At 37.7% G+C, this 24,057-nt stretch overlaps 1 protein-coding gene across 2 annotated transcripts in view; it reads left to right on the top strand.

Moving 5' to 3' along the window:
- Window positions 1–2,767: 2,767 nt before the first annotated feature.
- Window positions 2,768–24,057, top strand: part of glis1b (GLIS family zinc finger 1b) — an 88,356-nt gene continuing 67,066 nt past the window's right edge. For both annotated transcript variants that reach the window (XM_032571027.1, XM_032571028.1), the window contains exons 1-2: window positions 2,768–2,954; window positions 3,073–3,392. In XM_032571027.1, the coding sequence (XP_032426918.1) occupies window positions 3,122–3,392 (271 nt within the window). In that variant the 5' untranslated portion in view covers window positions 2,768–2,954; window positions 3,073–3,121. The remainder of the gene's footprint in view (window positions 2,955–3,072; window positions 3,393–24,057) is intronic.

Raw genomic sequence — 24,057 nt, forward strand, 5'->3', positions numbered from 1 at the left:
TTTTCTAGTAACACAGAGAAAACGCCGAAACTGTCGCGCCAAATCTATGCCATACAGAGAGCAGCTTTCTTCGCTGTAATAAAACTCATGTTCATGTTCATGTTCTGAATTATAATTTATTGCGTTAAGAAAAAAAATGCCGAGCTGTATTTAGGTGGCATCTCGTGAAGCAGACCGCTGCTTCCTTTTTTGCATTTTGAGAAAAACTGAACGAGACGTTGAAATGGTAAATCTCTAAAAACTGGACACCAAATTGGTTTAAATAGAAACTTGCTATTAAAAGGCAACGAGTGAGCCTAAAAAACATTGAAAGATCTCCGGAAAGCCTAATGTTTTCACTTGAAGTTTTTTTTTCTTTTTCTTTTTTTTAAAAACTAAAATATAAGGATATTAAACATGACTGGTATATAAACCCATAAAAACAAAACAAAAAAAAATTCTATAAAACTACATAAAAACAACAACAACAAAAAATAGCTTTATTTTTTGAGTATTCACATCCTTGAGAGCATATAAGTACTCTCAAGGATCCATTTGAAAGTAACAATCCTAAATTAAGGAAGATTAAAACCTACCATTAATTTACTTTTGAAACATACAACAATAAGTATCCATAGTATCGTCAATAAGATAATGTTATCTGAATGTGTGTTAAACAAGTCACTTTTAGGTGTTGCTGTCTAGGTATGTGAGTATAACTTTATATAAATCTTCATTTAACATACTTTAATACAGTAAACCTCTCTAGATACCATAGAAACAAGATTCGAAATGGGCTGACCTCTGGTGAATAATGCAATTTTCTAGTAAAACATCACTAAATTTACTCTAAAACCTTTTGGAGTGTGCACAAATACATTATATAATCTATTTGTGATTGTTTCTCAAGATGATGTACTATGTATTAATTATGTGCTCGGTATCTGTAGAGCAGTTTGTCTCTAAATGCACTGAGGTGGTAAAACCTTGGCAATTACAACGTACCTGTCTTCCAGCTGCTGTTTTCCGTTGTAGTACCTGACCATGCTAAAGCAATACAAGCCTTGAAATGGGGTATTTTATTCATTCCAACAATAAAATCATCCATATACAATTGACCAGCATGTGACAAATCTAATCAGATACAACAAAATCATAGGAAGACATAATAAATTGTACTTCTGCAGTTATCATTATAATTTATTAACATAGTCAAATTGCACTTTGAATTCAGGCATTCTGACTTCAGAGTATAGGTTGCATAAAGAAATATTCCTCATCCATTAGACAGAATAGATTAAAGTTAGATGTTGCTAATGTGCAAGATGTGCTGTATTGCTTTACCTGGAATCAGAATCTTTTTTCATTGCCAATCTTGACTGAATAAGCTTTGATATTTTTTACTCTTTGCTACCGAAATCTTCAGTGCAGAACCAAATCTGTCCCACTTGCCTTTTAGTACGATTTTACTTTCTAGACTGAATACATAATGTGCTGCTATTATAATGGACATGTTCAACCTGAACTAAACTAAACTAAACTTCAACTACTTACATGAACTCAACATTACAAAGACAGTAACAAACAATATTTGGAAACAACAACAGAAATATACAGTAGTTTAATGTATTACAATAGCAGGCTGCACAGAGGATATTTGAGGGCTCTCATAGCCACACAAAGTCTTGTACCAACTTTTAGCTACAGGGTCAGATTTATCAATGCCTGATTACTTAAAGAAAGTAGATAAAATCATCAGAACCATTCAGATTTAGAACTTCAGCTCTTTAATCTTATGGCTGCTTTCTAAGGCTGTAATGCAGGTACTATTCTTTTAATATCTAGATCTAACATGAAGCTCTGGCAAGTTAGGTGTGTTAACACAAGAGAGATTAACATTTAGTGCCCCATCACTAATCTTAATAAAAAAAAGATTTATTTATTTAGAATGTTTAAAATAACATGTCAAATAATCTAAATTAATAACACTAATTCAAACTGTACCTGAAGGCAGCACAAATACCCCCCATGTAGTGCATGTACTTTATTTTGCATCTGATAACGCAGGTTAAGCTGCTCTCAGAAAACGCAGGTTATCTGTGTTGCAGGTGATTTGTTAACCTCAGCTTTTTAGTGTTTATTATTCCTCTGAAACGCCACTAGATGGCGGCGCTGAGCCACATCTCGTTGAAAAATGCAGACTCGAGATTCATCGATGCAAGATGAGACATAATAAAATTATTTCGATTGTCGTTTTTCTGCAGTGAGTATGTTTAACGAATATATTTTACAGAAAGTAACCTAAGTAGTTTATATATGTATATATATATATATATATATATATATATATATATATATATATATATATATATATATATATATATATATATATATATATATATAAGTTAATACAATCTTCCTTAGGATCTTTTTGAATTGAACCAAACTAAGTTTAGAAAAATTAGATATATTAATTTTAAAGAATTGCTTGGGAAATGTAGGTTTTCAAAGAAAGTCCGAAGTTATTCTGCTTTTTATTCTCCAAGCAGAAGATTTGGGCGGTAAAAACATTTGCTAGCGTAAAGTTTGGGCTGAACTTTCCGCTGGCAAAAAAAATGGTAAAAAATAAACTTGAAGTGGAAGAATAAAAAGAGACAATATCAGTAGTTTGACTGCCCACCAACAATGTAGCATGAAGTTATATGATAAGATATGCATCTTATCATAATTAGTACAGCTGCTACAGCTTCCGACCCAGATCTTATCCTCCCACAGAAACGCGCACCCAGCCCTTATTGGCGCTCCTGAATCCTGCAGATCAGCTCAGCGATCTGTCAATCTCGCAGAACGAGAGCGGCAGAATGGGATGCTGAGTGACTAAAGACGATGCTATGGATCAGGCTTTCAGACGCTCTCCTGTTCAGTTTAACATGATATTTAAACTTATCATGACCCTTATTAAACGACTGAATAAGGTATATTGCCACATTTTCCTGTTATTGTTTTTTATTTGACTCGGCTAAACCATTTTTGACTGGCTGTGTTTGAGTTCTGGAACTATTATTGTGATTTATTTTCTTGCTACGTCCGTAGGGAATGTGAAGAAGCATCCAAGGGTTGCACGGGGAAAGCCGACTGATCGATGCACCGCTCCTCAGCGCAGGTAGGGATGGTGAGCCGCTGTCAGACCCAAACCTTCCCGGACATCACCGGCTTGACGTTCTCAGTGTTCGGCGGCAAGGCGGAGGAGATGTGCGCGCGGAAAGGCTTTGGATCGCAGATCTACAGGAACTCCAGCGACGCTCACAGCATGAGCTCCGCTTGCCCGAAGCGACTCATCGCTCAGTCCGAGGAAAGGGCGCATCTGACGGCCAAAAGTGCGCGCTTGTGCCTCCCTCTGCCGCCGCTCCAAGGTAGGCTCATTCAGCGCGAGCAAATGTTACAGGGATGCTGAAGGGATTATTTATGGCAGTGGCGACTGAAATAAATTCAGACGCGTTTAGGTTGCAGTTGTATCATTTCAAATGGACCAAATTTGATTATTGGATTTGAACTTACCGAAACGTTCTTATTATTGTTGCAGCTGAATTGCCCCATAAAGCATCCTGTGATGCAGATGTGTTTTTGCAGTTTTAGATTAGGCTTGATAATTAAACACAGAGCTCCCTGGGATTCATTTGGCTGTTCGTAAATATCACCAGAATCAAAGTATCCTCCCTGTCACATCTAAAGCCATGTGGAGCTATAGCCTGAGTGTGTTAACAAGGCATAACAACGTTCTCGGAAGTAGTAGATTTATTTTATTTTACTTTTTTACCTCCGTTATACAGAAAGCTTTGCACGTTGGAGTTGTGATAGGTATTACTCCTAAAATAAACTCATGAAAATATTTTAAAATTCTCCTAACACGGAGATTAAAATCTTTTAAACAAGGATTATGCAGATGAAATGAGCTCTTTCTATGACTGAAACCTTTAAGTCTCTGTGGAAGCCTTCTCCATGCATCCTGACAAAGAGCGGGTTGATGTGAGAGGATTGGGGGTGGTGGTGGTAATTACACTCCCTAAATTATGATTACCCTGAACAGAGTTTTATATTAGCAACCCTCCTCCTCTCAGCAAGAAGAGGATCAACAGATTTGATTATTGTTTGTTCTCCTCCAAACACAAACCATATGTCTTCTGAATGCGCCTCGGCATTTATGAGTTCTCTCGAAGCGCAGTTGTGCCCTCAGCGTCCTGAAAAGCAGAATGAATTGCCTCATTGTCTTCTGAAAAAGGCCTTTGAACCAGCTTCCCGTAAATTGTGGGGATGTGTTTATGGATGATGCTGTGTGGATTAAAACTGAAGCAGATGAGTATATTTGTGCTGAGTCTGGGAAGTTTTAGTGTGATATTTAAAAAAAAAAGAGAGAAAGAAAAATCACCTTTCTTTTCTTTTTTTTGTTTGAGAATCATGAAATTTCTCATGATTTTATTGTTGCATAAATTTAAACGTGACTTTTTTAACTTTGTTCTCTGTAGCCTCAAGTCATTTTTTTGTCTGATTTTATAGTTTCTTTCGGTGAGCACTGACTATGAAAATGATCTCAGTACTCATCAGTCTTTTGTATCACGCCCCATTTCAGACTGATTGTATTACATACTCCCATTTGGGGACCGCACAGATTTTAAGCATCATTATCAATCATTACTTTTAGATTTATAAGGGGGAAAGCAAAGGAATCTCTGAGCAAATCCAGACTCATGTTTACTTTTATGAAGATAAGACAGTGGAGGAAGAACTTGCCTCAGACTGGAGATTTCTGACCTCTTGATATGCATCCTGTGATTGTGAAAAGTAAACTATAACTGACTGATGAAAGTGATTCAGATGTGAGTGATGGTGTTTCATGTAATCCTCAGAGATAAAGGCTACAAGGTCAGACGTTTAGACATATATTTTTTTAATGATGCCAAACTTTTGTCTCCACGTTTACAATGGCGTGTGAATGACTGTGAAAAGACTGCTTCGTGGTTGGCTTTAATTTTCAGGTGTCTTGTGATGTGGCGCTCATCTGTTCAAGCGATTCTAGGTATCTATAAACACCACGGGAATGTGCAGTTGTCATGTTGTTAAGGGAGATTTTGCTTTCCAAAGATATAATCATGTTTTACTCCAAAAGCCGCATAAAAGCCAGACTAGAGTATACAAATGCAAACATGGAAACAACCTTCATATTTTTTTCTCCTGTGGTTAAAGAGAGCAAAAATGGGAAGTATTTGCCCATAATGATGATTGTTACATTTGGAAGAAAAAGGTGAAGCTTGTAAACCAGCTCAACTGTAAGGTATGTCATTGACAACCTCATATTGTGTGGAGGCTTTGCTGCGGCAGCGACTGGTGCACTTCATCAAGCAGATGGCAACATGTGGAAACAACATTTGCAAATATTGAGGGGAACACAAAGTCCATGTTTTGGACTAGACGTCACAAAGTTCTTATGTCGGCTGCTTAGAAAATTCCAAAAAAACTGTGTGTGTGAGCAAAGTTCCCTACGATCCGAACTGAGTCGGATCATAGGGAACCGAACTGTCAAACCAGTTCGTTTCCCTAAACCAGTTCTGTCAGGAGGAATGGGTCAAAAGTCCAGCAAACTATGAGACATGAGAAGCTTGAGGAAGGAAGCCCAAAACATTTGATCCAAGTCATACAGTGTTAAAAAGCAGAGATACCAAATTCTGAGGAAATGAATGAACTTCAGAACATTAAAGAAAATTAAAAATAATTTTAATTAATTCTGGCATGTAGGAAATGGGAATAATTTTGGTAATCCTGATGTAAAACAGGAAACATGTTAGAGACATAAAGTAGTTATGAGTGTTTGTATACTGTGTATGTAAATATCTAGTTCCTACTGTACCTGCAATTGTGAGTATTTGATATTCCACCTGAAGCCTGAATATTAGGCTTGAATGAAACATGGATTCTATTATTTGACAGCCTAATAAATTTTCTCCTGGCACCAAGCGACGGTGCAGAGTCTTGGAGCGTTTTTGAGGAAAATGTTTGTTACACACTCCCTCCCTCTCATTAGAGTGTTTAAGACTTAATCGTTATTGGCTCTTTTGTTGTTTATTTACATGCATCATTGTGTGACATATTTCTGGAGTCTACATGTTGCACCACTTAGTGCGAGAATCCAACTTCTAATTGGAGTTGTCCCAACTATCAAAACGGACTTATACCTTCATACTACACTTGCATGTGTTTTTGTGGTGAAGTGGCTTTGGCCAAAATGTAAAGAATTCCTCAAAACTGACATAGTTTCCAGCAGGATTTGTCGATGTCAGGCTGCAGGGCGATACTCTGTTATGAGAAACAACCAGCCATTACCGCTCCGCTTTGAGCCTTTGCACTGTCAAGTTCCTAATGACAGCTTTCCAGTAGCTTGTGAATAGCTTTTGGCTGCGAGTGTGCAACATTTTGGAAAGCAGAATACCATTAAACGCCTGTAATTGTGTCAGCTATTCTAATCAAACAGTGCCGTTTTTTTTTTTTCTAAGCAGAAAAAAACAGTTTTTTGTGTAGTGGGAAATTAAACAACACTACATACAGTAATTGTTGTAGTTTTATTAGTCTTGACTTTTTCTAGAATTCAGACTTCATTGTGTTTAAAACTAGCAAACAAAATCAGCAATATATGACAGCTTTGTCTAACTGAACATTTATCCTAATGCCTTCTTCTGCTTTAAAACATTCCTGTGTGTAAATATTTAGTTTCGTGTCACATAGAAAGTTTATATGCATGTAATTTCAGGAAATGTTTAGTTTGTTAACTGGGTTTTATTTTCCATGTATTGCAATGGATTTGAGTCTTAAAGTTGTTTTCAGCTATTCTCAGTAAAGGTTTAGTTATATAAGATTTTGCAGAATGCATAAATTTTGAGGGATCTGAAAATATGTATAGTTATGTGTAGCAAGAATAGCTCAGGTTGCAGCACAAAGAGCTGTTGTTACATCTAAAATTGGTGGGTCGATCATTGTATTTCTCTCCAGCTTTTGTTTGAGCACAAGCTTGTGTGGAGTAGAAAAGTCAGCATAATACAGGCTAACTACTGAATATGATATGTCTGCTCAGCAATTTAACTATGGCAGCAAAAACTGGAGTAAAGTCTTTCTCAGAAATGTACAAGTCTCAAATTTAAAAAAAAAGAAGAAAATGTACGGAAAGTTAACTGTGCCAAAATAAACCATCAGAGGTTTCCTAATAGTAGTGGAGCAGCTACAGCATAAAAATTATTACTTAGGTTTGCTGTGTTAAGAAAGCTCACATTTAAGTTACTTTAATGTAATTTATGCCATAAATGCATAAATGCAATGCTTTTGTGCAACTCATTGTAGAACTTTTACTCAAATTTGCATTTTGTGTTTTCAGAGCATTGCTACATGTTGTCCTATCTATCCTATAAATATCTTTATGTGGTTGACAAAGTGAATGTATCTCTCAATAATGACAGCTGGTTATTTGGTGCCAAAAAGTGCATCATTATTACTGTTAAGGAAGATCGGTGACAAAGATTTGCACTTTCATTGTAGCTCTGGTCATTTTAGGTTTGTGCCTGTTATGTTACCTTGGTCCTTTATCTTTTATCCCATGGCCCCTGAGTGTCCTGAACCCTCAGTTTTTCCTGTTTTGTAAGCTCAAACACAGGTGTTATTATTAGCTGTTACAATATTATATGGCAATCAAAGCTCACCTACTGTAGTTTTTAGAATAATGTTATTTTGATAATATTGATGGATGGTATTCCTTATTTTTTCCACAATATGACTGTGCGTTTATAATGATCAGAAAAGCTCTTATTTGTCTTTTCTTTGAGCAAAAGTAGCTCAAAGCTGACTGCAAGTGTGCATCATCAGATGGGGGTTGGGAGGAAGGCATTATTCTATCCTCCACACACAGAAATCAGTGATTTAATAGGTATTGCATTTAAGTTAATAGAAAATGTGAACTGTGGAGTTGTTTAAACTGTATTGACTGAAATATAGCATATAGGTTCAAGCTTACAAGTTCAAGGAACTGTCCAGAACTGTCCCTCCAGAAAGCTCCATCCTGAGCTTTATCCTAGAAGGATTTTTCTAGGAAAATTTCTAATTATTGTAATCTGTTTTTACCCTGGCAGATACAGTGGAGGCTAAAAAGCAGTTGAAGAAAGTCAATCTGGTTTCTGCAAAAAAACAACAAAAACAAACAAACAAAAAAAACCCTCTAAACAGAAAACACTTTTGCTGAGTTGCTTTTCTTTTTTGCTTTTTTTTTTTAAGTAAACTATCTACTGCTATTACAAGACATTTAGCACCTACATGAAAGGGAATATTCAAACTAAAACTGACAGCTACAAATCAGTTCTTTATGGTTTATCCGCCGAAGTCGTGTGAAAATTTTGAACATGGACGTGTCTGTTTTTCTCAAATTAGAACCATGATGGTAGCAATCTTTCCCCGAGTTTTCGCACCCGTCACTACATTCCCAAGAGCTGAAGAGCCTCGGCCCACGGCTTTGCGTGCTGCATGAGCTCAGCAGTGAATTATGGGCAAATGTGAGCCCCGCTGCCTGGGAAGGGCTCTTGCAGGGTGTAATGTTTGCAGCATGTTCCACTGATTCACAAAGCGCATTGCCTGGTGATGATTCTGCAGCGGTATTCCTGTAAACTCATGTCAGCTTGAGTTACTATGGGGGAATGCTTGGTAATGGAATTGAAGTGATTCCTGAGTCACATTCACCAAAGAGGGAGAGACGGAGAACACCGATGGTCTGGCATCTGTTTTGGCTGAATCATCTCAATCAGACTCTGCCGGAGATGGACACGATGCGAATGGAAACATGAAATGTGTGTCAGAGGGAAGGGAAGAGTGTTGCCTCAGCTAACAGTAGTTGGACTTGGACAAAGAGAGAGAGATTTATGGGCGGTTATAGCAGTTTGTTTGCTTGTTCAAACCCTGAAATAGACTCAAATCCGTGCATTTTTAGCTTTCTGTTGTTTTCTGTCTCCAGTGTGAGGAAGGTCAGTTCTCCCCATTCTTTTGTGACCAGTGTGGTATGAGTATGGCATCTTACGCTAACCAAAGGCATTCTGGCTCTGATCCTGCCAATAAATCCAAATAGTCACACAGCAGAAATATGATTTGGTTTGAGTTAGTGTCGAAATACCTCTTGAATACCAACAGAAATGTGCTCTGGGCCACAGCTTAATCTTAAAAAAAAAAAAAAAAGTAACTGCAGCGTTGGCTCAGATATGTCTTCATAAAAAAGTATTTTTAGCTTGCCTTCAGAAGCGCTCGCAGAAGTTTCACAAACGTTTTGCTGAAAAGAGGAATTAGTTGCCAAGTTTTTTTTTTTTTTGAATCATTTCGCCTTAATCACGGGAATGTTCACTCTTTGTTGAGAAATGGAAAGAGACTTCTCTGATTCTGACAAACATGCCTCAAAGCTGACCACATGTCTATAGACTGTGCATTACTCATGCATTTTCAGACAGCAGCGACTCTTCTCGCAGACCTCTCTCTGTGTGACTTAGCACATGGGTGGGTTTTTGATTTACATCTCGGCGGTGCCACTTGCTGTTCTTGGCCTGACGCTGCTGTGTTTCATCAAAGAAAAATCCGCTCCGCTCTGACTGCAGCAGTTAGGACGGCCGTCCGTCGAGGTGCTGACTCTGCTGGAGGAGTTGCTGGGTGGGGGCTGAAAGCTGGAGGCCGTGAGAGCTGGCAGCTACTCAGGCCTTTCAAATGTATTCATGCTCTTTAAGATCTTTCCCATTTGGTCACGCTAGAAGTATAAGCTTCAGTGTATTTTTGGGGGGTTTAATGTGAAGGAAGATGTGGACGTAGAAGATTACGGAAAACGAAATCTAACAACTGTGAGTTGCCGGCCCCTTGTGTCACAAAATTATATAACAACCATTTACTTCAGCTGGAACTGAAAAGTTTCTACCAGCTTTGTGGACTTAGAGATTTAACTTTTCACAAATTCTTCCTTGCAACTTAGCTTGAGCTCATGAACGAGCTTCTGTGAACATCAGTTTTCAAGTTTTGCCACTGATTCTCGATTGGTTTGAGGTTCGGACATTGATCGGGCCATTCTAAAACATTAACGTGCTTTAATCTTCACCATTCTGTTCTAGCTTTGGTCGTTGTGCCTATTAGATGAACCTCTGGCCTAGTCTAAAGATTTATGCAGCCTCGGTTTTTCCTAATGGAGATCATGATGCCGCCTGGTAAGTGCATCACAATGGATTTGGATCTTCTTGTCACTTATCCATAAAGACCACATTTGGAGTACACAACCAATAGCTGTCCTGTTGACAGATTCTCCCACCTGAGCTGTGGATCTCAGAAAATCCTCTAAAGTTGCCTTGGCTGCTTCTCTGATTCTTTTTGCCAGTTTAGATGGGATATTGGAATGTCACAATAAGTGGGGATGAACACAAATCTACATCTCAATTTTCAGATTTGAATTTTTAAAAAATGTTTGGAAACCATAATCCTTCTTCCACTTCACAAAACGTCATGACAATTCATTACATAGAATCACAGTAAGTTGTGTTGAAGTTTCTGGTTGTTATGTGATCAAATGTTAAAAGGTTCAAGATGTATGAAGAGTTTTGCAAAAGGCATTATGGAAACTGGAACTGAAACATGGTGGGAGACTTTACTCACCTCCTCTAAGAAAGGTGGAAAATACAGAGATTGTTTGATGCTGAAGTCTGAGCGCTGCTGAGAAAGCTCCCCTATCGGCATCATATTTACGAGCTTATACAATCAACAATCACAACAGATAAAAATGCTGTAAACACACCATCATTCAAGTCTGCTTCATTTTGAAACCCTCCAAATGCTGAGGCTGGACTTGTTTAAATTCCCCTTTGCTTTACGAGGCCAGTCATGTTGGAAAGCAATCAGGAAGCCAATCAAATATTGGCTTCAACTGAGTGGCCAAAAACAAACAGGCAAACATGATGAAGCTGAGGCTCTTTTAATGCCTTCATTAATGCAGAGGAGAGAGCAGCCAGAAAAGCTGGAGTTTTATCCTCTCTTGCTCTGTCTCGGTCTCTGCCAGGAAGCTGCCACGGGGCAGTGCCCAGCCAGCTCACTGCTTCATTGGCTGGTGCAGCCCAGGAGGACTATGAAAGACATTATAAAGTCTAACAGTGCAGTTTATATACTTTATTAGAGCTCGTTACTACAGAGTTCTGGTAGAACGAGTTATTTTGTCGTCACATGCACCGATGTAACTTCCTGCTGTGATGAAAAACGCTCTTTGCTCTCAGCTTACCTGTGAAACGCGAATCTCCAGTTTGGCGTGTTTCACTTCTTTACTGTTTTGATTTTGACTAAAAGGATCATATGTGCATTAAGACTTGGCAGAGATTAGTTTTTGTTGATTACGGACTCAGTGGTGAGCCAAGTTGAATCAGTCTAGATTTGTTGAATTCCCGTTTTAAGGAGAGATTGTTACAGAAAACCTATGTGGTGTTGATCACGTGGATAGGTCTTTAGTTAAAGAATATATATCTTTAAACTTGGACAGGTTTTACACCATTAAAGGAAAACATTTGGTAAAGAGTTGATTGAGATTGACAGGAAGGTTATAGCTTTTATTACAACTTAGGCTCAGCTTTGTGATTCACATTGCTTATAGAGCAAAAAGTTGCAGCTGGACATCAACAAGCCTCCAGATGCAATGATTTGAAGCTATCCATGTGTCAACTGGACATTAACTGGAATCGGACTTTTGTCAGATGAGATTAAGATTATACTTTTGACAACATAGGTGTGTTTTCTATGGTGAATAAGTGGATCTGTGATGCTGTGGGCCTGTTTCTCTTCCAAAACGACACTGTTATTTGAGTGTAAAATATCATGAACTCTTTGAAGTATCACATTTTTAAAATGTGTCGAGCCATGCCAAAAAAAACTGACTGCTGGTCTGTGTTCAGCTGGAAAATATTTCTAAACATTAGGGAAAACCATGACAGAAAAAGTTAATCTGAAGAGAGGAGAGCTCACTAAAGGACAAACTACGATCTATCGAGAATGGTGAAAGATCACTCTCTCTGTATGATTCATTAATATACAGAAGACCAAGAGTTGTTCTATTAGCAAAGGGGGTCTGTACAAAATATCGACAACAGGGACACCAAAAACTTTGCCATTGGTGAATTTGTTAAAAACGCATATCCAGAATTGACAAAAGATCAAGCATTGCATTGCTGTTTTCTGTCTGAAAACAGCAATGACTTACATTATGCTGAAACATCTTGTTTTCTTGTTTTTGTTGTTGTTTTTTAGGATAAGTTGAATATGTGGGGTTGTTTTTGTTTTTTTATTTAGTCTGCATTGTTTTCTCGTCAAAGTCACTCTGAAAAGTCTTTAAAGGATGTTCTGCTGTTTGAAGTGTAATTACTGAGGGTAAATGCAGGACTCCTTCCCTCCGTTAGTAACTGGCCTCATGTGGGTTGCTCAGAAACTGTGTTAAATGGGACCATGTTGCACTGAGTAATAACCTCAGTATGTACGTTTTATTAACATGCTTAACATTCCCCAGAAGACCAAGAAGTCAGCTTCTACAATACACCTCTTTAATACAAACATCATGTTGCGCACTTACCACACTTACCAGTCTCGTTGTGGGCTGTTTGAAAGGGGAGCTGATTAGTGTGTTTAGATTAGAGTGTTTTTCTGCCCGGGTGTTTGGGGCCAACATGGGCTTTTTGAACTCTGAGAATGAAAATTAATAAAGCCATTCTGTTGTTGGCTAATTACAGTGTTGACGCTAAATAATAGCTTTGAGTTTGGCTTGCGTTTTGAAGGGTGCTGAGGTCAAAGCCTGTTGCTACTCTCATCGTCCGTTTGTCGCACGCTTTAAAAGAAAAAAAAAATCTCAGCATTGATGTACAATACAGAGCAGCTGATGTTTTTAAATGAAAGATTTAGTCATTTGTAAAATATGTTTGAGTATAATTATATTTGTAAAGTTTAAAAATAAAATCAGTGAACAGGTTTGGTATGTTGGCAAATATTTTAAGATAAAAAAAAAAAAGATGCATTGATCAGCATTTACTGGACCGATATTGATTATTGGTTGGTTTGGACATCTTATCTGGCTATTTCCGATTCGCAACAAATACCAGAGTAATAAATGTGCTGCAGGTTTTTTGACAGAGGCTGTAGTTTTGAACTCAATAGAGATTTAAGAAACTACAAGATTCTCCCATGAAAGTGACCATAATCATTGTCTGATTTTTTTCATTAATCTTAATGAAATTATTATGTATTGTATTTATTGATTGAAAATGGTTGGAGCTCTTAGTTTGGATGCATTTAAAGAGGGGAAGACTGATTTCTTAATATTTAAGTTGTTGACCAGAGCTGATCAATGGAGAATCGGCCTATTTTGTTCTTTAGTTTCAGTTTTAACTGAAACCTTGATTCTTGCATCAACATCTACATAAAATGCTTTGAAAAAAAAAACGTATATGATTTGCATCTAATGAAAGTCATCTCATACCTGTTGTAGCTGGCCTGATAAATATACCGTCTCACCTCACTATGGGGTTAAACATTTATGTGAAAACCATAACCCCGTCACACAGTGCTTCATTCACCTTGAAACTGATATACTGAGATTTCCAGGATTCAGCACGCAGCTTCAATTCCCTCCAAAATATCCTTTTTCATAGCAGGAAATGTCTCCTGTATATATCACTTGGAGTTTTTTGATAATGTCTTTTTTTTTTTAAATATGAGTGTCCTGGCTTTTTTCCCAAAGTGTCCTCACTGAAGCTCAGTCACAGATTTACAAAGTGCAGACAGAGAAAACGAGAGCATGCTGTCTTCAGTCTGTTGTGTTGATCTAACTTTTGCCCTTAAAAAGTCCTATTGCAGCACAAGTTGGCTAATACCAATAAAAACACTAATCAGGCTCCCTCAGCTTGCGGTGACGGTGATCTAATATGAATCTGAAAGTTGAAATGAATTAGGCGGCGTCGGAGCCCTGACAGCCAGGTGCTGAACACTTGGCCTGGTGCGTTAGAGCCTCAGCCAGTTGGAAAAGGCTCTGTAGGATTTATCTGCACCCTTTTCCCTTGACAAATTATTTTATTGTTCCTACACAGTTGGTTTTGATTCAGCCTTTGGCTAATGATAGGCTGAGAGCATGTGTTCTGTTGTTGTTCCCCTATTAAACCCAGTCAGACTGGAAGTGTTCACACGTGATGGCATGCTGTCATGCAATAGAAGTCAGCTAAAACACAACATTCAAGCTGCTTTATATGTGCCACAGTGGCATGATCTCAATGTGCTTAACAGCTTCTGTAAATTCTCCCCTTATTGAACTCCAAACCACACTTCTGAAATCTTTAATCACATTCCTGATTGCATCTCTCATGTATCGGGACAAGCGAAAGTGCTGCTTCAGAGCTGCAGATGGAGGAGGTAGGCCCAAAGACTGAGCTGCGTCCGATCGCTGCACTCTAGCTGACCTGAGCGCTCTACATCAGGACTGGGCCGCTAATCTTTTACAAATGTTGGAGTCTCCGTGACGGGGCTCTTGCTGAGACAGATTTAGTCAAAACAGCGGCGCTGCTCCTGAACGCAGTCTCGGCCTCCGGTCTAATTCAGACGCCTGATTAACTAACAGATACCTGCTGCTTGTTCTTTAGCATTACACAGCCCACTGCGCTCTGCTGTGCTAACTGGACTTTGACAGCGCTTACCATTCTGTGGAAGAGTGCTCAACCTTCCACTTTGCAAGCTTTTCAGATCTGATCGGTGAAACGACAGAATCTGTTATTTGAAGAAGAATAAGCACAGAGACACTAAACTGAATGTTAAAAAATATTTTAAGTCTTTTTAAAAGTATCGTAATTTGTTTTCTTCTCAAAGCATTCTTTTCAGGTGAAATTGTGATTTATTACAGTGTGAAAATAAATCCCGCATTTCACAAAAAAAATTATTCATTCTGACAACCATAAACCAAAAAGGCAGGGTTTTTACCGTCTGGCTTGAATTGCGAATAAAATGATGGGAGGTTGCATCATCTTTGTGTTTCATGCCAGCTAAGAGATGAAAGCACCAAACGTTTTTCTACCAGTTGTTCAGGGTATGATGAATGATGGGCTATGATATATATTTAGTGTTACAGCAATCAGATAGCCGATTTTCCCTTGACCATTGATTAGCAGGTCAACTATTAAAAAGACGTTTTCTCTTTATTGAAACAATCTAAACCAAGACCTTCTATCCTTTTGAGTTTTTAAAGCATTAAGCAGTAGGGTATACAAAGACTGAGTTTAATTTCAAATATCAGATAAAAGTTAGGTTTTTAAAAAATAAGCATGGTTAACTTTTGGTATCCTTTGGTATTGTTGCATGTAAAACTACTACGTCTATCAAAGAATATACCTTTTCTTAGAATAAAGAGAATAATTATAATAACATAAAGTGGGAAATGGTAGATCAGATTTGAGAGAAAACCAAAAATTTGAATATACCTGAGTGATGCCTAGATGCCTATTCAACTATATTACAATATATATATATATATATATATATATATATATATATATATATATATATATATACAGTACAGACCAAAAGTTTGGACACAACTGTGTGTCCAAACTTTTGGTCTGTACTGTATATGTATATGAGGGTGTCTTTAAAAATACTTTAGCGCAACTTAGTCTCCAGTGTGAAGTAATCTCAATCTGCAATGTGATAGGCATGACATTACAGCAACTCAGAATTACAGTCAGAGTCTCTATTGTCAAATGAATTCATTTCTGAGTTTGTAAGAAAATAGAAGTTGCATCCTTTGCAGTGAAGAGAAAGAACATGTAGGGCTTTCACTTTTAAAAAAAGAAGGAAATATTCCCATTCATGATGGCTTAGGAATGCATCAGTGGCCATGACTTGATTGGAACAATTATTCAGTTTATTATGACATTTTGACTTTCCCATGCATCATTAGTTGCTGCTATTTATCACCACATCAATTTAAGGAAGAGTTTAGCAACAGCAACGATTAGGAAACACCTGGTGGAAATATCAGTCTGCTGAGCTCATCATATGAACTACCTCTCAGTCCAATACTCCTAACAACGACATAATGGTGAAACATTGTTGTGATGACATGAAGAAGAGTGTTGGAAAGAGTTGGAGCTTCTTAAAGAGACAGAGGCCCAATTTCAAGGTGTTAAACTGAAAACTGAAATTTATTTTAGGTTATGTTTAATATATATATATCATTTTTATAAAAACTGAGGATAACATAGTTAGTTGATTGTGCTATAAAATGGCAAAATAGAAAATACATAACACTCCCCCTTTAAAAAGTGCTGTGCCTGCTGTGCCTGCTGGCCATGCTTCATACAGATTGATTGAAGCCAAAGGCACTCAATCGGTATGACTCATTGATAATTTGACCTTTACCGTATTTCATTGCAGTTCCAGTTAATCACAAAGAAGTTGTTCTTTAGCTTAATGATCTTTGCTCTGAATTAAACAACTTGTGCTTCAGTGACTGTCTTTCATTGACAACTGTCTGGAGAGCAGGAGGGTCAGATGACACAGACAGACAGGGAGCTGCAGCATTAATCACCGTCTTTTTATGACTTTAAGCCTCACTGTATAGGTTTAAAAATACTTTTGGAATTGCTTTGGGAAATACACATTTGTTAGATAAACACTGCAGTTTGATAACTTCAAATTACATTAGAACTTACCTTAGCCTAACAATCATTATTGTCAAATGACTCTTAACCTATTCCAACAAGAAAAAAAAACGAGTCTGAGCTGTAACCATGAACAAAAAAGCTACTTTCATTTCAATTGAAAAGCAGTTCAGCATAGTCCCTAAAACCGCACATTAACAGGAGTCAACAGGCCTTGTTAGCCATGGCCTTGATAACTTCAACAGTAAATGTAATTGCATAGTTTACCACAGCGTCCTCTTTTACAGCTCCAGTTCTGTCATATGACAAAAAATTATGGCCAGTCGAGGCAGCTGTAAAGATGCCAGTCTTCTACAAGCCTCAAGTGCTTTGAGCCGTGAAGGAGTCCAGCGAGAGAGGCAACGCTTCAATATATGTACACTGCAGCTTGCCAAAATACACTCATTTAACAGCACAAAAAGACTTGCACAGAGAGCCCACATGTTTATGTTAGGGATGATGTAAAATGGCTAGAATTCATACCTCGCATCACTTTTTTTTTCTTTCAAGATGGCTTCTCTCAACTTTTACAAGCAGGGAAACAAACATTTGCATTTCAAAGTTCTTCAAATAAAAATAAATGAAAAGCAAACTCTTTTATGGGTTTGGAGACAGTATTGGAAAACAGGTCAGGGGCAAAATGAAGACTTTTACGGTTCATAAAAGAGCTTCACAATGAGTGCCAGCTAATGTAAAATGTTTGACACATGGTGCAGGCCAGAGCCCTTCGAGATTCCCTCCGTTCTCAGGTTCTCTGACCAAAGGCAACCAAACAACAACACACGATACAGGCCAAGCTCCAAATGCAGAAGGATTCCTTTAAATCCACTTATATACCACAGACCAAATCCAAAGAACAACAGACCAAGCTTCTTTTCCATTTGAATTTATCCCACAAGTTGATGTAGATATTTTTACCTGAATATTTTAATGTTTTTTCACATTAAAACTGAAACCTGCAATGCATTTAAATATATACCAACACATCAACACAAAGTAGATAATATCATAAAGTGAAAATAATGACACATGGTTTTCAATATAAAAAAGATTAAAAGTTTGTCATTTGAAGGAAGAACTCCACACCAAGTGTATTGCAACTTCTAAATGGATTTCATTCAGGATTGCCCAATATTTAGCATCATCTTTCTTCCCAAGAGCCCTGATCAGCTTCCCTGCCTTTGCTGAACAGAAGCATCTCCACAGAATGATGCTGCCACCACCATGTTTCACATGGAATGATGTATTCAGGATTATTTGTAGGGGTTATAGGTCGTTCAAGCACTTTCCACAGCTTTCTTTTAACAATAATTTTCTTCTTGCTGCTCTTCAAAAAGGGACAAAAAGTGTAAAACTAACAGTTGTCCTGTTGACAGATTCTCTACAATGAGCTGTGGTTCCCTGGTGCTCATCTGGAGTTACTGTGGACCTCTTGGCTTGTTCTCTAATCAATGCTCTCCTCATCCAACCTCAGTTTAGTGCAATGGCCATGTCATAGGTTTGCAGTAGTGTCACACTTTCTTATTTTTATTTTCAGGTGATTTATTGAACAATGTTCTGGGAGATGTGGAGAACTTGGTGTATTTCAAATAACCTAACACTGCTTTGAACTTCTCTACAGCTTTAATGTGATCTGTCTCCTTGGTCTTCTTGATGCTGTTTATTCACTAACACTCTCTAATAAACCTATGAGGCCCTTACAGAACAGTTGAATTCATACTAAGGTTATCCTTTGGTCAAGTACAGGCATCAGAAAAACTTTGAGTTTCAAATGTATGCAGAATAAAACAGAGTATAATTTAGTGTTCTTCTTTGGCCAATTAGAACATACTTTCTTCTACAAATATGCTCACAAATTTATGTCCAGAACGACAAGATTCTATTCATTTTGGCCAGAGGATCAGCCTAAATCTACAGGAAAGACCGTCTTTACAAGCATCCCAGAAATAGCCTCTAAGCTGAAGTCCCAGTATGTAGTCTTTCTCCGAATAAATCCAGGTTTGCTCAGTGAGGGTAAGATCAGCGATCCGAGCAGGCCATGCGATCCAAAGCAGGACTCTCTGTTCTTCTTTATAAAGTTAGTCTTTATGACTTTGGCTGTACTTTTAAGTTCAACATTGTTCCGTGAATTTGGGAACAATCAAATATTTCCCTGGTGATGATAACCTCTGGTCAAGAACTACAAATACAAACTAACATTTTTCGCTTTGCTCAGTTTTCTTTGTCAGAACGTTGCATTTAGGAATCAAATGGACCTGAAATCAAATCTTTATCTAAACTCACTTCAGCCGAAATTGCTCTGCGTAGCCTTATCCTGACTGTTCTTGTATAAAACTTTGACTTATTTAAATAATGTTAATATGATTTATATGCAAGGTTTGTAGTGATATAGATTGAGTGGTGCATACGAACTAAAAAAGAAATTTAGGTTCCAGATCATTTAAGGGTATTTATGACACAAAGGATGTCTCTCTGTGGCTGTTTCAAGGCAGAGACCCATTCAGAGCAGAAAACCCAACAAAAGGATTCTTATTACAGCCGTTAAATAGGAGAAGAGAAAACAGTTGAGGGTTTGAGTGCCTGGGCATCTAAAATGCTTACGCTCTCAGAATATATTTGCTCATAAACTCTTTGATGGTGGCCCTGTCCGTTCCAACACACAGGGCTCCTGTCTGTGTAAATAGCTGTCTATTGACCTCCCACCACACATGATTTAATATGTTTCCATAGGTGTCATTTGGTACCGGTTTGGGTTTTTTATGGGTCCTGCTGTGCCTCAGTCCCTGCGACTGCGAGGGCTCAGTTGTCTGGCCGTCACTTCTTAAGCGGTGACCAACAGAGAGCTCTTCCTGAGGTTGTGGATTTACTATGAAGTGAGCTGCAGCCCTGTCACTCTGCTCACAGCAGCATTATGGATCTCTGTTTGATGTTTTTGGTCTCATATAATTTCTGGTGGACTGTCCATCTCGAGTTACCCCGAGGGCATGGTTGTGTTTCTGTGTGTTCTCAGATTTGTGTGTGTTTGCGTGGTTTTGGGGGGGTGATCCTCAGTACCCAAGCCATTGGTGAATGAGGACTCCCCACACTATAAAAGAATAGTATTGCTGACTTCCTTTGGTATGTGTGGTTTGAAACTCAACACAGGTTTGTTCAGTGGAAAACCTGGGGGCCCTTTCCTATTTGTTCTGTATATTTATGAAAATCACAGTTTTTTGGTTGGCCTTTGATTCAAGAAAAGACAAGGTATTGTCATTTTAAAAACAGTTTTTTGTCCTTTTGTGAAAAAGTGCTGCATATTTGCACATTTTATTAGCGTTAGCTTGAACTGCTTTTTTGTTATAGTCAAAGCAAAGCTTTAGTGTAAGCAAAATAATATTTGTAATGTAAACTTTTGGATTTTTCACCCTAATTTACAATTGATCATCTTTAACTTTGTGGCTAGACTGGCTTTAAATTTAATCTAATTCAAATAATAATAACAATCAATTTTATTTATAATGCCCAAATAGCCTTTTATATCTCCAAATGAAACCTCTAAAGACACATTGACACGCTGATGATGGCAAGCTACTGGATTGTAGCTACAGCTGCCCTGGAGCAGCCTGACAGAAATGAGGCTGCAATTTTGGCGCTTCTGATTTTCCCTCAATCGTAAGTTCGTTGCCCAGGGACATAAACAATGGTAGGTCAACCGGGAATCAAACTGGCGATCCACTGATTGTAGGGCAAACTACTCTACCCCTATGGTTTGTTTTTCACAGATTCACAGCAAGGTTTTTTTTTTTATTTGTGTTTTTATTTCATTGTAAATTATTATTTAACTAGATAAAATTGCAGCAACACAATTCCACATTCTACTGATTTTACAGATAATCTGTGGGGTAACCCAAGGGCCTATGTTTGCACCATGTTTTTCTTTTAAAAAAAATAGAGTTTAAAATATATACTGTCACTTGAAACATGAAGCACTTGATAGACTTCAGTTGGTAAAAATGCTACAACAAAACGAAGAGCTCACGTCACTTCAGTTTTGACGTCAGTCCAGCGGTTACCTGGTAATCTTAAAAATTCATTTAGTAAAAATGGAATTGATTGTAGATATTTCTGAAGTATGCTTATATAAAACTGGAATGTGAAATTCTACTTTGGAAATGATTGGAACACCTTGAAAAGCAGTTTTTAGAGATTGTCAGCAATGAAGTCAGGTTCTTTGGGTATTTTACGTCTTAAATCATCAGAGTACCTCACCTAGGCTACCCAACCGAGGGTGTACAGTCCCCGGCATGTGTCCAAGTGCTAATCATGCTAATCCAAACATCTCCCCTCTTGCTCCACAGTCACCTTGTGTTTTTTTTATGTTTTAGCAGCCTTAGTAATGTTTCTAGTGGGTCTTTTTTTCTCACAACCCTCAGATGCCAAGGAACCTAAATACACGGTGCACAGATTGCCCTGAAAATCCCTGCAACCCACCTCAGGTGGCCGCAGTAAGCCCCCCAGCCGCTCTCCCTGCATGCATCCACCAGCTCCAGGCATTTGGCCTTATTTTGTTTGTGGGCCTCCGCCATCCAATCTTGGAAATTAATTTTATCCTTCTGTTTAGGATAAAAATAAAAAAGGCTTTAAAACTTTATGGAGAAGCCATGTGGAGAAGCTAGAGTAATTTTCCTCTAATAACAATGTTCTAAGCTCTGGAAGAAATTTTACCATTGAGTCAAAATCTTTTAGCTCTGACCAGTCTTTTGGTAACACATATGGATTCTTTCTTTTGCATGAGATACGTGTAAGAGACAAAGCTACAAATTTAGAAGCCAGTGACAGATGATACCTTAATAAATCCTAAAAATATCTCTAATTGTTTAAAGACTTTATTTTCCTCAGAGAGCTCACTTTTCAGTCTAAATTTAAACCCCAGCCATCTCGACTGATATTTGTTATGGATACTGCGGAGAGGCACTAACTCCAGCTTCAAACAGGAACTTCAAAAGGCAAAGGAATTATTATGCATACTCCGAACGTATCCTTTTCACTAAGCCCTATTCCATTATTCCTCTATTCCTGTCTGCTCTAGAACAACAAGTTTGAAAGAAGTAGGAAGTGAAACTGGAGTCTTCTTCTGGTTCTCCAAACATCTGGTTTGGCCCTCGTTTTGAACAACGAGCATTCCCTCTGAGTGTAACAGGAGGATATGCTTGCTGTGTGTGTAGGTAACGGAATAATCATTTTCAAATGTTTCCCCATCCAAATGTGATCTAATTACAAACACTTAAATTCAGCCTCTCAGTCGGACCACCGACCTTCAAGGGAGTTTTACTCCAGACGTTTTTCTAACTATTCATTTGATTCTCCCCCACTGCAGCCTCTAAGCCATTAAAATATATACAGTAATTGCTGCAAAGCGATCTCTTGTTTTACAGAAGTCGCATAAATTCCCCCTCTTGTCAAGCTATAATAGATGGTAGTAGGTGGTGCTGGGCGAGAAGAAGAGAGAGTGTCTGTCAGATGCGCCTTGATGTGTCTGCTCCATGGAGATACTCTTGTGTTGTGTGGTTGCATTTGGCCAGTGTCATTTCCGAGGAATTTCCTGCCATCTGTGTTCAGTCGAATTCCCTTACAGATCTGGGTCTGATTGTAAATATTGGTTTCTGGCTGAAGAGATCTGTGAGTTTTGCACCACCAGCCCTCTGGACCACAATGAGAAGCTGCTGACAGGAGATTGGTAAACTGAATAGGCTGTGTTGCTTTAAGATCTGAAAAAAAAAAATTTACCCAGTAAATTGGTTGTTAAGGCCTTAACTGACTTAACTATTCTTAGCACTACATTATCAATATCAGGGCAATTATTTGTTTATGGTTGATATTTTTGGTAAATATCAATATAAGAGAGCAAATATGTGCAATGATTTGCACTATTGATTTATGACTTTCAACACTCATCTCCAAACTTATAGTATGCAAAGAGCACAGTAAAACTTCTTAAGTTCTATAATAGTTTGGTATTTGCTGTGTCTCTCTTGCCACTCATTTATCTCTATCCTTATTAGTGGATAAAGGATAATGAACTGAGGAACATTAGCATTTTAGTGTTAGCATCATGCTAGTGCCGTTCTAATGTAATATTTTTATTCCATTTAAATAAATTTTTTATTGACTTTATTATCCAGAAGAAAGTGTCTTGGGGTACAATATTTTTTTGTAGCATGTTCTTGGTTTAAAATAGCCATTTCTCCTTAACGCAGTTAGCATGCTAACACTAACTTCCTCCACCAGTTTTTTAAGATCCAGCTATTGTGGGCACAATGTAATTATTGACGTGTTTTCAAAAAAGTTACTAACAAAAAATTAAATTTTTTTAAAGCTTGTACCATTTTTATTATCAATGTAAAATCATTGCATGTATTAAGTGATTTATTGTTTGACAATAATAATAATGATAATAATAATAATAATCTGAACCAAACCTGAAATAGGTTTTGAGAATTTCCCAACTTAATTAAGTTGAAACAAAAAAAGCAAAAAAGAAACAAACATAAAAAGAGTAATTAAAACTTTTTGACGCATATCAAATGTTTATAACATTTCAGGAAGATTTTAAAATAAATAATGTTCAAGATTACTCCTTCAACTTGACAAAACCAAAAATGTTACTGGAGTTGATTTTTATGCATTTCTGGAAAATAAAATAACACTTTTATCATCACTAGATTCCCTTTTTCCTCTAGTTTAATGCAGAGCGTAGTTTATTTTTGGTTACTTTAGTGAAACTTCACTAAGTTCAGATTCAGATTCTGGCTGGGTCCAACCTGGAGTGTTAGTGGAGCCATCTTTGTTACAGTCTATGCTTCTGTGATGTATTCCTTGTGCCCAGTTGTGATCCAGAGCACGCTGGCAGTACGTTAGGTTTAGAACTGCTCCACATTTTTCCTCATCAGTCTAATCGCAGTGCCAATGAGTCTCTTAGCTGCAGAAAACTCCAGTGTCCTGCATACAAGGTGGATGCCTATTGTCAGCAGTCAGTGGGTAAGATAAAGAAAAGAAAAGAAAATATGCTAACTTCTCAAAAACGTTTTTATTGTTATTCAATCACTTCAGAATGTAAGAAGAATGGCAAAAACACTTACTTTTCTGAGTCTGTTTGTTTGTCAGGATGACCTTGAATAATGTTTACCAGTATTATTTGGATGTAGCTCAAGCAACCGCAAATGCTTTGGTTTGAGGAAAAAAGGCTTTTGTACTAAATCCATGGGTTTATTTTTACGGCAGATTTATATACACTGGCTATTCTCATGAGACAAGTCAAGTAAGCTTTAGCACATATACACAC

The sequence above is a fragment of the Xiphophorus hellerii genome, chromosome 9 (genome assembly GCF_003331165.1).
Source record: "Xiphophorus hellerii strain 12219 chromosome 9, Xiphophorus_hellerii-4.1, whole genome shotgun sequence".
In the NCBI taxonomy this organism is placed as follows: Eukaryota; Metazoa; Chordata; class Actinopteri; order Cyprinodontiformes; family Poeciliidae; genus Xiphophorus; species Xiphophorus hellerii.